This window comes from Sesamum indicum, linkage group LG13, assembly GCF_026168435.1.
Source record: "Sesamum indicum cultivar Baizhima isolate 11 linkage group LG13, ASM2616843v1, whole genome shotgun sequence".
Taxonomy (NCBI): domain Eukaryota; kingdom Viridiplantae; phylum Streptophyta; class Magnoliopsida; order Lamiales; family Pedaliaceae; genus Sesamum; species Sesamum indicum.
In genome coordinates, this window is record NC_142669.1 from 1,491,866 (window position 1) to 1,508,197 (window position 16,332).

The window sequence follows — 16,332 nt, forward strand, 5'->3', positions numbered from 1 at the left end:
CCACAACAAAAGAAATAATAAATAATATTTAATTATTTTAAATTTTTTATATACAGACATTGCCAAAAATACAAGAAAAACCTTCCTTTAAGGGTAGAATGGAGATTTCGTCCAAGGTCGAAGATGAAGTCGCTGGTCGAATCGGGTCAGAGTGTTAGTAGTCGGGTCAGGTTATACGGACCCGACCCATAAGCCGACCCTGACGCTTGGAACGTTCGGGTAATGCCTAGTCAAAGCATACAAGGTCAAGAAGATGGCATGTGTCGGAGTGTCAGACCTAGTTAGGTCTTATAAATACCTCAAGCCGCACTGAAAGGGGTAATTTTACTTTTGTTAATTTAATTTATAATTTGAGATTGTATTATTTTCTTTTGACCACAAATTAACTTAAGTATCGGAGGGTCATCGTTAAGGACGAACTCGACTACCTTAACTTATTTGTTTTGTTCCCAGGCCTATCATAGATCCGGGGAGGTAACGTGGCCGAGATTGAAATCGTCAATCAAGGTCACATATATAAATCGAGCCGGATCAATACAACTAGTCTATATTATTTTCAGCAATGTAGTGGTCAAACTTAGTATTTAGTTTTTACTGAATATTTTCTTGGCATTCATGTTGCAAATTAATGTTTCTTGTTCAGCTGATCAAGCTTCTCAAAATTTGGTTAATTTAATTGAATTTTTGTTGATATCCACATGATTTGAAAAGGACCAAGTCATGAACCCCCCCCCCTCCCCAACACACACAAACAGAATGGGAAAAATTCAATTCTAATCCTATTATTTAATAAGTGGCAATTTTTATTCTGTACCAATTAATTTTTTATAATTTAGTTCTGTATTTTAAAATTTTATCAATTCTAGTTCTCTTTTGGTTTAGGTGATCGGTGTTCACACAAACTATTTATCTGCAAAAATAAATACAAGAGAAGAAATAATATGAACAAATGTGATTTATGAATTTAAAAAGTAAGTGGTTTACAATCTTTGAATTTAAAGTAACTTCCTGATTTTTTTCTACGGATTCGGATTCAGGGCCTAAACCTTGTTCTTGAATCGTGATGGGTATACGCATGTTACCCCTGCGAAAAAGACCAAACTAACCTTCATTAAGGGTATTTTATTCATTACGCGATCAGGATCCGCGTGTTTTATAGCGGGCGGGTCGCGGAAGACCCGACCCGGATCGCACAGACTGATCGAAGACCCGGACAATGACAGACGTTCGTTCAGAACACACGCCGATAAGATAAGGCCACGTGGTCCAGTACTTGACGTACAGCTGTGTTCTATAAATAGACCCCGATACGCCATAAATGTGGTAACTGATATGCATTAATTGAGATCGAACTTTGAGATCGCATACATTTCACTCGATCAACCTAACTTGAGCGTCGGAGGGTCATTGTCGGGGACGTGCCCGACGAGCTCACGGTTCGTGTTTCATTCTCAGGGGATCCAAAATTTGATTCGGAAGAGTTAGTCAATCTGCAGTGAGATCGTCTCAAGAGATCGAATAATTTGACCCGGATCAGTTGGCGCCGTCTGTGGGAACATCTGAGAATTCCTTAGCATAATGAAAGGTTCATCGAGGAGAAACACCGGGGAAGAAGAGACACCAAGAAAAGGAACAGGAGCAACCATTCAACTAACTCCTGACGAGTTGCAAAAGATGATAGAGGAGGCAAGTCGAAAAGCGATTGTAGAATATGAAAGAAGAACTGCGACCCCTTTGGTCAAGGAAATGGCGAGGAGGCAGTTATTCGAGAATGTGGAGCCGTTAAGAGAATCGAGAGTGCAAGGTGAACAAGAGCATCGCAGCAAACGACCAGCGTCATCTGATGCAGGCTCTAGTAGCCACGGTCGTACGAAAAGAAGGGAGCCCGTGATATCCCGTGCGGAGGTAGAAAGTGTGGGTAAGCAGATAAACAGCTTGAACAAACAGATCGACGAGTTGAAGAAGCGAGGGGAGATCGTTTCACAGAACAAAAATTCTCCTTTCTGCAACGACATCCTGATTCAAACAGTTGAACCACGGTTCAGAGTACCTGACTTGAAGAGATATGATGGGATGAGAGATCCGCAGGAGCATGTGGCGGCATTTGAAATGGTGATGAACCTCTACGGACAATCAGCCCCAATAATGGCGAAACTATTTGCGACCACACTCACGTGGAAAGCTCAGGAGTGGTTTACAAACCTGCCTCGAGGGAGCATTGAATCCTATGAGTAGCTCGTGCAAAAATTCAACTTCCACTTCGCGAGCAAGAAGAAGCAGAAGAGATCCGCCACCCATCTATTCAACATCCGGCAGAGAGAAGATGAAACTTTGAAAAATTTCATGGGCCGGTTCAACAACGAAACCCTGGAGGTGCAAGAGTTAAGGATTGACATGCTCGTGAGCATCCTCATTCACGGGCTCAGGAAGAGTTCTTTCGCATCCGCCCTCGCGCGAGACCCGCCCGTGGACGTCGAACAATTAATGGCATTAGCACAGAAGTATATCGACGAAGAGGAGATGAACGCAATGAAAGATTCAGAACGAAGAGAGCGAGATTACATCCCTAGGCGACCTCAAGAGGGCAGGGGAGGAGGAAGTGACAAGCCTAAAACGAAGAAGCGGAAGGAACCCAAGTACATCCCGAAGTACCACAACTACACTCCTTTAGCCATGTCGCGAGAGAAGGCCCTGATGATGGTTGAGAATGTTGACGTGTTGAAGTGGCCCAGACATACGAGGTACACCCCCACCAAGAAAACTTCTAACAAATACTGCCGTTTCCATCGGGAGAGGGGACACAATACCGAGGAATGCTATCAGCTGAAGGACGAGATCGAAAGGCTCGTTAGGCAGGGGTATTTTCAAGATTGCGTGCCCCCAAATTGTAAAATCGGTGGGGAAGGGAGGAGAAGCAGATCGAGAAGCCGCGATCGGGATAGAAACCCGGGCCCATCAAAAACCGACAGGGCCCCGACGGCCGGAAACAATGCACCCACCAAGGGTGTCATATACACGATCGCAGGAGGACCGACCGTGGGAGATTCGAGCCGAACGCGGAAGAGATGTGCTCGAATAACCGTTTCGAACCGAGAAAGAGAATTCGTGTTGAAAGTAGAAACAGAAGAGGCTATCTCTTTCGATGATTCAGACAGACCGAAGGAGATCGAGGACATGAACGATCCCATGGTCGTTAAACTGGACATCGCCAACTTCACAGTCCACAAGGTATTGGTCGACAGTGGGAGTTCGGCTGATATCATCTTCAAGAATGTGATCGATAAAATGGGTTTGGAGAATGCCCGCCTCGAGCCGATGAGGACCACTTTGGTGGGATTTGGAGGCAGTGAGGTCGCTTCGTTGTGAACGATTGAGCTGCCAGTGTCAATGGGAGAAATACCCAGGCGGAAAACGTTGATGGTCAGGTTCCTAGTGGTCGATACACCTTTCGCATACAATGTAATACTAGGAAGACCAGGTTTAAATCTGTTCAGGGCAGTGATCTCCACTAATCATATGAAGATGAAGTTCCCAACAGAGAATGGAACAGGAGAACTGGTCAGCGACCAGAGGTAGGCGCGCAAATGTTACAACCTCTCACTCAGAGGAGAACCCGGACAGAAGAGGAGGAAGGTCAGGGAGGACGCAGAGCCCCGACCATACGAAGCAGAACAAGTGAAGCCCAGTGGCGAATACAAAAAGGTGCAGCTAGTCCCAGATGAGCATGACAAAACCACCCAGATAGGGGCGAACATGGAAGGGGAGCTGGCCATGATAGAATTTCTGAAGAAGAATGTTGATGTATTCGCGTGGAGCCCCTCAGACTTCACAGGGATCGATCCCGGAGTTATCGTTCATCGCCTTAACGTCGACCCGAAAGTTCGACCGGTACAGCAAAAAAAGTGATCATTCGGAAATGACAAGAACGAGATAATCAGACAAGAGGTCGAAAAACTGTTAAGAGCCGGGTACGTGTCCGAGATTCAGTATACCGATTGGCTCTCAAACGTCGTGTTAGTTCCCAAATCCTCGGGAAAATGGCGTATGTGCATTGATTTCACAGACTTGAACAAAGCCTGCCTGAAGGATCCGTATCCCTTGCCAAGAATTGACTTGATGGTCGACTCCACAGCCGGGTTCGAAATGTTCTCGATGATGGATGCTTACCAAGGATATCACCAAATCCACATGGCGAAAGAAGACCGAGACAAGACCTCGTTTATCACGAAAAAAGGGATCTATTGCTATAACATGATGCCATTTGGGCTGAAGAACGCGGGCGCCACATATCAGCGGCTAGTAAATCAAATGTTCGGAGATCTCTTGGGAAAGACTATGGAAGTATACGTGGATGATATACTAGTGAAGAGCAGGAGGTCGCAGGATCACTTGGAAGATCTCTCTCAGACGTTCAGCATAATGAGGTCGCACGGAATGAAGCTCAATCCGGACAAATGTACCTTTGGAGTGACCGGGGGAAAGTTTCTGGGGTACATGATCAGTGACGTGGAATAGAGGCGAACCCAGAAAAGATTCAAGCCATAATGGGTCCGAGGTCGCCCAATTCGATCAAAGAGGTGCAGAAGCTTACGGGAAAGATCGCATCCTTAAGCAGATTTATATCTCGATCGGCAGATAGGAGCTTGCCGTTTTTTAAAATCTTAAGGAAACCTAAGAACTTCACGTGGACACCGGAGTGCGATCAGGCTTTACAGGAGTTGAAGGAATATCTCACAAAGCCTCCACTGCTCGCGAACCCGAAGGAAGGGGAGACATTGTTTTTGTATCTAGGGGTGTCCGAAAATGCGGTCAGCTCGGTGTTGGTAAGGGAAGAAGCTAGCAATCAAAATCCAGTCTACTATGTCAGTAAAATGCTCCAGGGGGCCGAATCACGATATTCAGAGATGGAAAAACTCGCTCTCGCCTTAGTTGTAACAGCACGAAAAATGCGACCATATTTCCAATCGCACAAAGTGGTGGTGCTGACGAACCACCCCCTTAAACACGTGATGTCGCGTCCCGAAGCTTCCAGAAGATTGATTAAGTGGCAGTAGAATTGGGGCAGTACGATATTGAGTATCAGCCCAGAACAGCCCAGAAAGCGCAGGTGCTAGCAGTTTCATGATAGAGTTAGCGATCAAAAAGAGCCCGGAATAGTCGAACAGCCTTTGTTCGAAATGGATGCTGCATGTCGATGGGTCCTCTAACGCGAATAATGGAGGAGCAGGCATATTGATCCAAGGACCAGAGGGAGTCGAGATCGAAGTTGCCGCTCACCTATCATTCCCGGTGACAAACAATGAGGCGGAGTATGAGGCATTGGTATTGGGACTGGAGCTGGCATATGAAGCAGGTGCTCGAGATCTGGAAGTTTTTACCGACTCACAGTTGATTGCTATGCAAATCGAAGGAACATACGAGACGAGAGAGAGAACAATGACCCAATATAAAGAGATCATGCAACGATTGATGGGGAAGTTCGGTAGATGCTCAGTTTTGCAGGTCCCCAAAGTAGAGAACGACAAAGCGGATGCTCTGTCGAAGTTTGGAGCGGCAATGGATGGAATCCGAGATTGCAAAATCACAGCCTTGGTACGCGAGCAGTCGGCCCTTGCGAGTAGAATGGAAGTCCAGGTCGTCTCAGAGGCAGGGTCTTGGATGAACGAAATCGTAAGGTACCTCGAGGACGGTACCTTGCCTAGCGATCCAGTGGCGGCGAAAAGAGTCAAATTTCGAGCCGCTTGATTCACGTTGTTGGAGGGCCAGCTCTACAAACGGACAGTGGACGGCCCTCTCTTGAAATGCCTGGATGAAGAGAGAGCCCTTTACGTGATGCGTGAAATACATGAGGGAAGTTGTGGCAATCATTCAAGTGCGAGATCGCTGGCTTAAAAAGTGATGCGACAAGGATATTTCTGGCCCACCCTAGTCGAAGACTCGAAGAATTTAGTGAGAAAATGTGAAAGCTGCCAGAGGTATGCCTCCTTAATACATCAGCCCGCGACCCCGATGGAACCGATCAGAATAGCATGTCCATTCGATCAGTGGGGAATCGACATCGTAGGACCCTTTTCACCCGTGCAATCTCAAAAGAAATTCATTATTGTGGCGGTCGAATATTTCTCCAAGTGGGTCGAAGCAGAAGCAGTAGCCAAAATATCTGAGAAGGAAGTCATCAACTTTATTTGGAAAAACATCATATGCAGATTCGGTATACCCCGAATATTGATATCCGATAATGGCACACAGTTCCAAGGCAGAAAGATCACGGAATGGTGCAAGGAGCTAAAGATCGCACAGCACTTCACGGCAGTCGCGAACCCTCAGGCGAACGGACAGACCGAGGTGACGAACCGGACGATCTTGCAACACTTGAAGACGCGCCTCGAGAGCAAGGGATCGTGGGTTGACGAGCTGCCCGGGGTCTTGTGGGCTTATCGCACCACACCACGAACCGCTACGGGCGAGACCCCTTTCTGCCTAGTATACGGGACCGAGGCCATCATTCCGGCAGAAGTCGAGGAGGAATCGCAAAGAGTCATGCAGTACGAACCCGAGACGAATCGAACCGAGCGAAGCTTCAACCTCACCGTCATTGAAGAGAAGAGGGAGGCCGCATATGCTCGAATTTTACACCACAAGGATTTAATGATGAAGAGCCACAATCGCAGAATTCGACCATGCCAATTGCAGGTAGGAGATCTCGTGTTGAAGAAGGCAGAGGCCTCAAAACACGTGGGAAAGCTGGAACCGCCCTGGGAGGGCCCTTACAAAGTGATCGAGATTAGAAAGAAGGGCACGTATAGACTGCAAGACATGCAAGGTCGAGAACTACCGCGTCCTTGGAACATACAGAACTTGAAGAAGTTCTATGCTTGAAACGAGGAGCCTCTGAAAGGCCATCAACTGAGGGATCGAGCAAGGCCATCAACTGACGGATCAAGCAAGGAGCCTGTGAAAGGCCATCAACCAGCTGATCGAACGAGGAGCCTGGGAAAGGCCCTCAATGAAGGAGATCAAACAAGGAGCCTGTGAAAGGCCATCAACTGACGGATCGAGCAAGGAGCCTGTGAAAGGCCATCAACCAGCTGATCGAACGAGGAGCCTGGGAAAGGCCCTCAATGAAGGAGATCGAACAAGGAGCCTGAGAAAGGCCATCAACTGACGGATCGAGCAAGGAGCCTGTGAAAGGCCATCAACGAACAGATCAAACAACGAAGGACCCGTCAGCAGAGAAATCGTACGCGAAGACTTCTAGCAGATTACCAATTGTATATTTTAAGGTTAGGAAGATTGTGTCCATGTTGAACATTGTTATTATTAAGCATTTGTACCCACTGTAATTCATTTGACATGATTTATAAAACCGTGTACACCTTTTTACCCCCTTTTATGCTCATCTTTCCTCTTATTGCAACTATGCAAATTTGCCGAAACAAAACGCGAACTGAAAGAGATGCGTCCAACACGCGATCTGAAAAAGATGCATTCAAATAAAATGCAAACTGAAAAAGACGCGTCCAACATGCAATCTGAAAAAGATGCATTGAAGCAGAACGCGAACTGAAAAAGACGCGTCCAACACGCGATCTGAAAAAGACGCATCCAAATAAAACGCGAACTGAAAAAGACGCGTCCAACATGCGATCTGAAAAAGACGCATTGAAGCAGAACGCGAACTGAAAAAGACGCGTCCAACATGCGATCCGAAAAAGACGTATTCAAACAAAATGCGAACTGAAAAAGTCGCACCTCGGACATACGGTCCAAGAAAGACTGCATGAGCCAACTGGAAGAACGATCAAAAGGAGACAAGTTCCATGCGATCAGAGAGACAGACAATCGGTAAATAAAGAAGCCAAATACGCGAGATGCCAAAAGTTGGGGAAATTTTTCATTAACGGAATGTCATGTACAGGGGTCATCAAAAAACCTCACCCCAATGTCCTGTTTACAAAAAATGATATTTCTAAGAAGAATCCTTAGGATTTACACTTTTAAGATCGATCAGCTCAAATCCTATTACAAAATCAGAAGACCGGGATCGATCAGGCATCAGCTTCCGCCTCTAGCTCGTCCCTCAGGACCATAAACTCATCGTCTTTCAGCTCGGGGTTTGGGGGTAGGGGCTGGAGGTCACCATCAAGCGAGATGTCCAGTTTGCTGCGGTCAAAAGACTAATGAAATCCACCGAGCTTTTCGACCTGAGACAAGCAGGTCTCATAGCCCTTTGTGAACGAGTCCGCAGACTTGATCTCGAGAGCGGTCGTGAAGGTATCGGTCTTCAAGAAATCACGAACCGCGGACATCCTAGAGCTGACCAAGGCTCGCTGATGTTCTTCGACCGAAATGCGACCGGCTTGGCCTTCCTATCCCATGCTTGTGGCCCTCCACGAGGCCGACCTCACGCCCAGCCTCGAATGCCTCTTTCTTGGCCTCCACCAGGGCCACTTCCTGTTTGGAGCGGAGGATCTCCCTCTCCTTCTTGGCAGCATCGAGCTCGGCTCGCAGCTTTTGGACCTCATCCCCCAAGGCCAGCAGATTATCCTCCTGTTTGCGTTCTGTCTCGTCTCGCTCTGCCAGCTGAGCCATAAGATTCTGCACCTTCTGATCAGTTTGAATATAACTCCTTCGGTAGTGGGTGCATTTAAGACTCAGGCTTCGGAGGAAGGTCATGGCTTGCAAGATCGAATACAGTGAATAATAGAATAGAAGGGAGATCGAAGGAAGCCAAACCGATAGAATACCTGGACCATGGAGTGAGCCGCGAACTCCTCAAGCCGAATGGGGCTGTTCGTCACAAGCGCCCCTTGATCACGAACGGAGACGAAGGAGTTGTAGATAGCAAAAGTATCGTCTCCTGCTTCGCCATACAGCGACGAACTCGACATATCCTGCCAATCAGGAGGTGGCACATTTCCTCGAAGAGCTGCCCGGCTCTCCTCCCAACATGTGGCCAACTGTGCCACCCTCAAAAATTTATCCCGATCTTCGTCTACGCTGGTCTTGTCTGCGGCTTCCTTATCCATCTTGCTTAGCACGCTCGGGCTATGTGATTTGGAAGGAGGAGGGTGAGAGGCCTCCGCGAGCTCCTTCCCCTTGCCCTTATCGCCGGGCCCTAACTTGGACTTAGGCCCATGACCCTTCTTCGGAGAGGATCGCTTCCTTTTCTTAGGTCGCTCCTCAGGTGGAGGACCTTGGCTTCCTTGATCGGCCCCATGGTCACCACTGGCTTCGTCCAGGTCCAGTTCTAACTCCGAAGAATTGTAGCCAAGATGACCGCCATGGGCGGAAGGCGTTTCCTCACTATCAACCGTAATGGGCTGTTGTCCGGCGGGAATCGCGACCGCGAGTGCCTTGGAAGGAACCGGGGGAGGTGAGCTCGAAGGCAAATCTGAAGTACCAGCAACCGCTTTACCCATCCCCTTCGGGTATGAAGAACTCGCGACCTCATCCCCCTTCCTCGCTTTGTTCTGGGCCGCGATCCTCCGCATAGCAGTGCGCGTGCTCATCATTATACTATCTGCAAGAAGGGAGAAGTGAGCATATGCGAGCACTACAGCGATGAAAGCAAGCGAGACCAAAAGAGGAAAATCACCTAAGGACTCTTCGATGTGAAGGGACGTTGGATAGAGCCCAGATAATTGCAAAACCTTCTCAGTGAGAAGCTTCTTGGGATCGTATTTAGAGGACGCTAATCTCTTAATCTGATCGCCCTCCAGCCCCCCTCCACTCATTTTCGGGATAGGCTTATACTTGGTCCACTCATTTGTAAAGGGCCAGACTCCGTTAGGAGGTCGAACGAAAATATAGCGATCTAACCAGGCTCCTACATTCGACTTTAAGGCACTCAAATACCCACAGTCGGGCCTGGCTGAGAGATAGAAAAAACCATGACTACCAGATCGCTTTGAAGTGGTGAAAGAATACAGACTCCAAAAATTGTCAAAACTGGGTTCTAAGCCTACGTATTGCATTATTACAACGAAAAGGATGATATGGGTGAAAGAATTAGGGGAGAGTTGCATGGGACATAGCCCCAACTTCTTCAAAATTGCGGCTACAGGAGGAGCCAGAGGAAATCGCAGCCATCGAGGTGCTTGATAGAAAAGGCACAAAACCCCTCGAGAGGACGATGCATGCGATCGAAAGTAGCAGGGATGACGGCATCAAAATCGGAGGGTATGTGGTATTTTTCCCTAATCTTATGGACAGGCACCCTAACTTTGCTAACTACAGCCTCCCAAGGGGTTTTAGCGAGTCGATCTTGGAATTTGGCAAGGGTTGAGGGACCAGTTCGTTCATCGTTAAGTTTGGCGACAGAGAACTTCTTGTTCCTCTTGGGAGAAGTAGAATACGACCCATGTGAAGACTTAGACACCAATCTAGACCCGGACCCTGATGACGAACCAGACCCGGACTCAGAGGAGGACCCAGAAGTAGACTCAGAATGAGAAGAAGAGGACTCAGAACCAGATCGCGGCCTAGAGCCAGATCGCAACCTAGAATTCGAGCTAGAGCTGGAAGGCATCGTACCTTAAAGCAGGATGACTCTGAAAGCCGCAGATCGAATACGAACTTGTAGTTGAGAGTCTTGGTCGCTAGAAGTCTTTGTGTGGGGTAGAGCCGAGAGTTCAAATGGTGGGGTATTTATAGGAGGACCGTTCTGGAGAAACGCGCCGAAGGTCAACCGACAAGATCTCGCCACGTGTCCTCGAGGACTGCCAACCGACGGACGCGACGGTTCGACTTCCTCAAAGGCAACGAACTTGCACTTTGAAAAAGTGGGGGAGTAATGATGGGTATACGCATGTTACCCCTGCGAAAAAGACCAAACTAACCTTCATTAAGGGTATTTTAGTCATTACGCGATCAGGATCCGCGTGTTTTATAGCGGGCGGGTCGCGGAAAACCCGATCCGAATCGCACAGACTGACCGAAGACCCGGACAATGACAGCCGTTCGATCAGAACACACGCCGATAAGATAAGGCCACGTGGCCCAGTACTTGACGTACAACTGTGTTCTATAAATAGACCCCGATACGCCATAAATGTGGTAACTGATATGCATTAATTGAGATCGCATACATTTCACTCGATCAACCTAACTTGAGCGTCGGAGGGTCATTGTCGGGGACGTGCCCGACGAGCTGACGGTTCGTGTTTCATTCTCACGGGATCCAAAATCTGATTCGGAAGAGTTAGTCAATCTGCAGTGAGATCGACTCAGGAGATCGAATAATTCGACCCGGATCAAATCGGATGCGCAATCTCCTTCAGACTTATGAAAGGCTATCATGTACTATTTTGAAATATTGTATCAAGGCCTTGTGAGTCCAGAGCTTCGTTGTGGCAGAAAGTTTTTGAACTTGCTCTTGTTATGAATTTGCAATGTACGTATGTATGACTCTGAAAGGTGAAGGCCCCTTTTTATAAGCGTGAGTGGGGCTTTAGGCAACTTGGGTTCACTTCCTTGAGCTTGTACATCGCAGGCTTTGATATGGACCAGTTTCCTGATGGGCTATATTTGAATTGATCCATGAAAATACATATAACCCAAATTTAATATGGGCTCATGAATTCATTATCTTGAAAATAAGAAAAACCCAAATTTTGTTATGGACATTTATTTTGGATCCCAATTATTAGCCAATTTATTTGGGCTTTAATTAGTAATTTATTCCAAAATATTTCGATGTCAACAATCGAAAAATTGGACGTGACTTGCATATAACCCAATTAAATTATAATTTTAGTCCAGTAGTTAAGGGATTGACATTTTTTATTGTGCACCAGTTAATTGAGAATGACATATGAATTAAAATAAATTTAGATTGAAATTTAAATTTTATGCAAATTACAGCTTCTCGTATATAAATGCCAAATTTAGATACGTCTTAGTCACTTATTGTAAAATTATCAATGCTGTGATAAAACAAAATATATTTTCACTTTTATAGGCCATTATTTTTAGACTTAAAGACAATTTCTGTCCCCTAACTCCAGGTTATTCTCGTTTTAGTCCCCTAAATTACTTGGGTTCCATTTTGGTCCCATAAAACTGAAAAAAATCTCAATTTTGGTATAAATTTGGTCGGAAAGTTGAGTCACTCGTCGGAAAAAGTCACATGGATGCATGAGACTTTTTAAATTGGGGCTTTCATTGTGATTGACTGAAAAAGATGATGTGATGAAGACATGGCTTGAAGTTAGGGGACTAAAATGAGAATGGCCTGAAGTTAGGGGGACGAAAATTGCCTTTAAGCCTTTTATTTTCAGTCAATCACAATGCAAGCCCCAATTTAAAAAGTCACATGTCTGGCATGTGACTTTTTCCGGCGAGTGACTCAACTTTCCAACCAAATCTGTACCAAAATTGAGATTTTTTCAATTTTATGGGACCAAAATGGAACCCTAGTAACTTAGGAGACTAAAACGAGAATAACCTGAAATTAGGGGACGAAAATTGCCTTTAATCCTTATTTTTATATTCTCATTCACATTTTTATCTCTAATTTTAATTTTTTTTTAGTGATCCGACTGACGCTAATAAATTTAAAATTTCTCCCGACATCCTAATTATTCAAGGTCATTTAAAATCAATCACATGTACTTAAATCCTTGTACAATTAATTAGTACAACAAAGTGACACAATAACTATATAAAAAAAAATGGATCAAAATCAACGTCGGTTTACTAACGAGTAAATTTTTTTACTAAAATCGATTCTACACATACATTAACAATGAATTCTACTAATTTTTTTATCAAAAAAAAAATACTATTAACTATAATATTAGTAGATAGAGCTAAAAACTATGATAAATCGTTATTATTAATTAGGAAAAAGTATTATTTTAGTCCATTAAGTATGCTTAATTTTAATTTTAATCCGATAACTAGGTTCATTTTTTGTTTAGGTCCAGTAACTTACGGAATTGCTTACTTTTAGTCATCTGGCAGATTTTCGGGCAATTTTACCCCTATGCAACTTTTGAAAGGCAGTTTTAGTCCATACGCACTCATAGGGGTAAAATGGTCCGAACATCTGCCAGAGGACTAAAAGTAAGCAATTTCATAAGTTACTGGACCTAAGCAAAAATGGACATAGTTATCGGACTAATATTAAAATTAGTCATACTTAGTGGACTAAAATAATACTTTTTCCTATTAATTATAGTTAAATAAAATCGATGCAAAAAACTAGCTTTTCCATCATGAAAATATTTTTTGCCACGTCTAAGAGTTATAGTCAAAACATTTGTCATGACTTTTAGCACCCTTGCAAAAACTACGCACTTCAAGAAAATAACTACAAAAAGTTTTGATGCTAAAATTAGCATCGAGTTAATTAACAAGTAAAATTTTTATTGCTAATCTACACCATTTAATATATATTGCAAATAATTTATTGCTAAATTTGTTAGCAAGTTAATTTTCGTTGCTAGATACTAGCAACTAAATTCTTATATTAAAATAATGTGATTTAACAACGATAATTAGACATTCTAACTATCTCGAGGCTATTTTTTTTTGTTGCTATCAAATTATTTGTTTGTAGTAACGACCAACAACTGTGGCCTTAGTCAATAACTATTAATTTGCTATAATTATTTATTATTAATCGTGACTGTTAATTATAATTAAATATTATAATTCTTCTAGTATTTGCTAGGAGTATATGTCTTTGTAGGGTAAATTGCATTTTTGGTCCCATAAGTTGTCCTATTTTCAATTTTAGTTCCACACTCAGGTCAATTCACACATTTAGTCCCATATATGGAATTATTTTTCAATTTCAGGATCAAAGGAGGATTTCGTTAAAAAATTGAGGCCGACGTTGAGTATTTAATGAAATCCCCCCTTTGGTCCTGAAATTGAAAAAAAAAATCCACATATGGGACTAAATGTAAGAATTGATTTGAATGTGGGACTAAAATTAAAAATAAATCCACTTATAAGATCAAAAATATAATTTACCCTATCTTTGTAATTACTGTTATTTCCGGTAGTGAATTACACTTATGTTCTGTATATATCCGACACTTGATTGATCTTTGGTTAGGTTCCTTCTGGAAGAGAACAATTCATCACTTCCTCAGAAGTTTCCAAAGAACAAAAATCTGAATCTTGAATATATCCTTCTACTTGACAAACGAACAAGTCAGCATTTTCAACTGTAGACCATTCAACTCAAAAATTTTCAGTACTTTTCTCTCTCTCACACACACAAAGATATATATATATATGCAGAAACCCTTGATTCATGATCAACACCCAAACATGGCTTTTACAGACCGGGCTTTCTCCCTCCAGCTCCTGCTCCTAATCTCTTCTTTCCTCATCCAAACCGCCATTTCCGCAACCCCACTGTTCAGCATCTGCTCCAACTCTCACAACTTCACTGCCAACAGCCCTTACGAGAAAAACCTCATCAAACTCCTGGGTGAACTATACTTCAAGACCCCTCCAACCGGGTTCGGGCTCGGGTCATCCGGTCAGGGCTATGACCGGGCATACGGGCTCTCCCTCTGCCGTGGAGACGTCTCGACAAAGGACTGTGGGGCTTGTGTTGTCGATGCAAGCGACGAGATCATCAAACGTTGTCCCAACGACAGAGGGGCGATCATATGGTACGACAACTGCTTGCTGAAATACGCAGACAGTGATTTCTTGGGGAAGATCGACGGGCAGAACAGATTCTACATGTGGAATCTGCAGAACGTGACCATTGATCCCCAAGAATTCAATCAGCGGACGAGAGGATTGTTGAGCGAGCTGTCGGAGCATGCGAGTAAAACGGGTAAAATGTATGCGAAGGGGGAAGTGGAGGTTACAGGATATGAGAAGATCTACGGCATGGCGCAGTGCAGCAGGGATCTCTCCGGGGCTGAATGCAAGAAATGCCTTGATGATGCTGTGAATGAGCTCCCGAGGTGCTGTGGAGGGAAACAAGGTGGGAGAGTTGTTGGTGGGAGTTGTAACATAAGATATGAGATATATCCATTTCTCAATCTTTGAAATTAATTGAGGTTTATATAAATATATATATGTATGTATGTGTACTATTAATTAGAAAATAATGTAAGGAGATTTGTGTATGATAATTTTATTGAAATAAAATATATTGGATCATATATATGATGGATATACACATGTAACCCCTGCAAAAAGACCAAACTACCCTTTATTAAGGGCATTAGAGACATTTCGCGATCAGGATCCGCGCCTTTTGTAACGGGCGGGTCACGGAGGACTCGACCCGGATCGCACAAACTGACTGAAGACCCGGACAATGACAGCCGTTCGATCAGAACGCGAGCCAGTAGGATAAGGCCACGTGGCCCAGTCAACAGTATCCAACTGTGCTCTATAAATAGACCCCAAAACGCCGTTATTGAGGTAACTTTTACGCATTTATTGAGATCGAACTTTGAGATAGCATACTTTTCTCTCGATCAACCTAACTTGAGCGTCGGAGGGTCATTGTCGGGGACGTGCCCGACGAGCTCACGGTTCGTATTTTATTCTCAGGGAACCCAAAATTTGATCTAGAAAGAGTTGGACCATCTGCGCTGAGATCGTCTCAGGAGATCGCTAATTTCGACCCAGATCAATATGTATATGAGTGGAGTGAATTCTTTCAATAAAAGGATTATTGTTTTAATTTTTCTCCATTTTCTTTTTATTTGTTCGGAAATTTTTTTTTTTTGGCCAACTAAATATGTCTAAAATTAATTTTAGTTCGGTAATTATACCTATAGGTTTTTTTAAATTCAGTAATTTGAAAAATTGATTAAAAAAGGTCCTCGATGCACGACTTTTCGTTTTATGATAAAAAATACTACGTGGAACGCCAGCTGAATATATATTGTTGATTTTTTAAGCTTATGTGACAATTGAGATGAAGTGAACATATGATGGATATGTTTTGAATTAAATTAAAATTTATAAAACTAAAATTATTATTATTTTTTTTTATAAAAATGTAACCGCCCCTCCACCACTCTCTCCTCCCCCTACCCCAGTCGTCCCTCCTCCCCTGCCTCTAGTCGCTCCCCTACGTACCCTTCTCCTCACCCCTGGCAACCCCGCAAAGGGCGGCATCACTCAAATTAGAAATAAATCTTGGGCGACGGCGTCGCCCAGAGGTGAGAGAGGTGGGACGTTGTTGTCCTCCACTACAGCAGCACGACGACGTTCAATTAAATACTTTAATTAATTAATTAATTTTTTTTAATTTGATTAAAAGTAATTAAAGTAATTAATTAACTTGATTGCAAGTAATTAGAAAATTTTAACCTAAATAATAAATTTTGTTAATTAATT

General features: G+C 43.9%; 2 protein-coding genes across 2 annotated transcripts; both read left to right on the forward strand.

The window, feature by feature from the left end:
* Positions 1-2,343: 2,343 nt before the first annotated feature.
* Positions 2,344-3,366, forward strand: LOC105162757 (uncharacterized). Its single transcript, XM_011080878.1, has one exon. It carries the CDS (start codon positions 2,344-2,346, stop codon positions 3,364-3,366), a length of 1,023 nt encoding a protein of 340 aa, XP_011079180.1.
* A 10,837-nt stretch (positions 3,367-14,203) lies between these two features.
* Positions 14,204-15,151, forward strand: LOC105162758 (Receptor-like protein kinase-related family protein). Its single transcript, XM_011080880.3, has one exon. It carries the CDS (start codon positions 14,251-14,253, stop codon positions 15,022-15,024), a length of 774 nt encoding a protein of 257 aa, XP_011079182.2. The 5' UTR covers positions 14,204-14,250; the 3' UTR covers positions 15,025-15,151.
* The last annotated feature ends 1,181 nt before the right edge of the window (positions 15,152-16,332 follow it).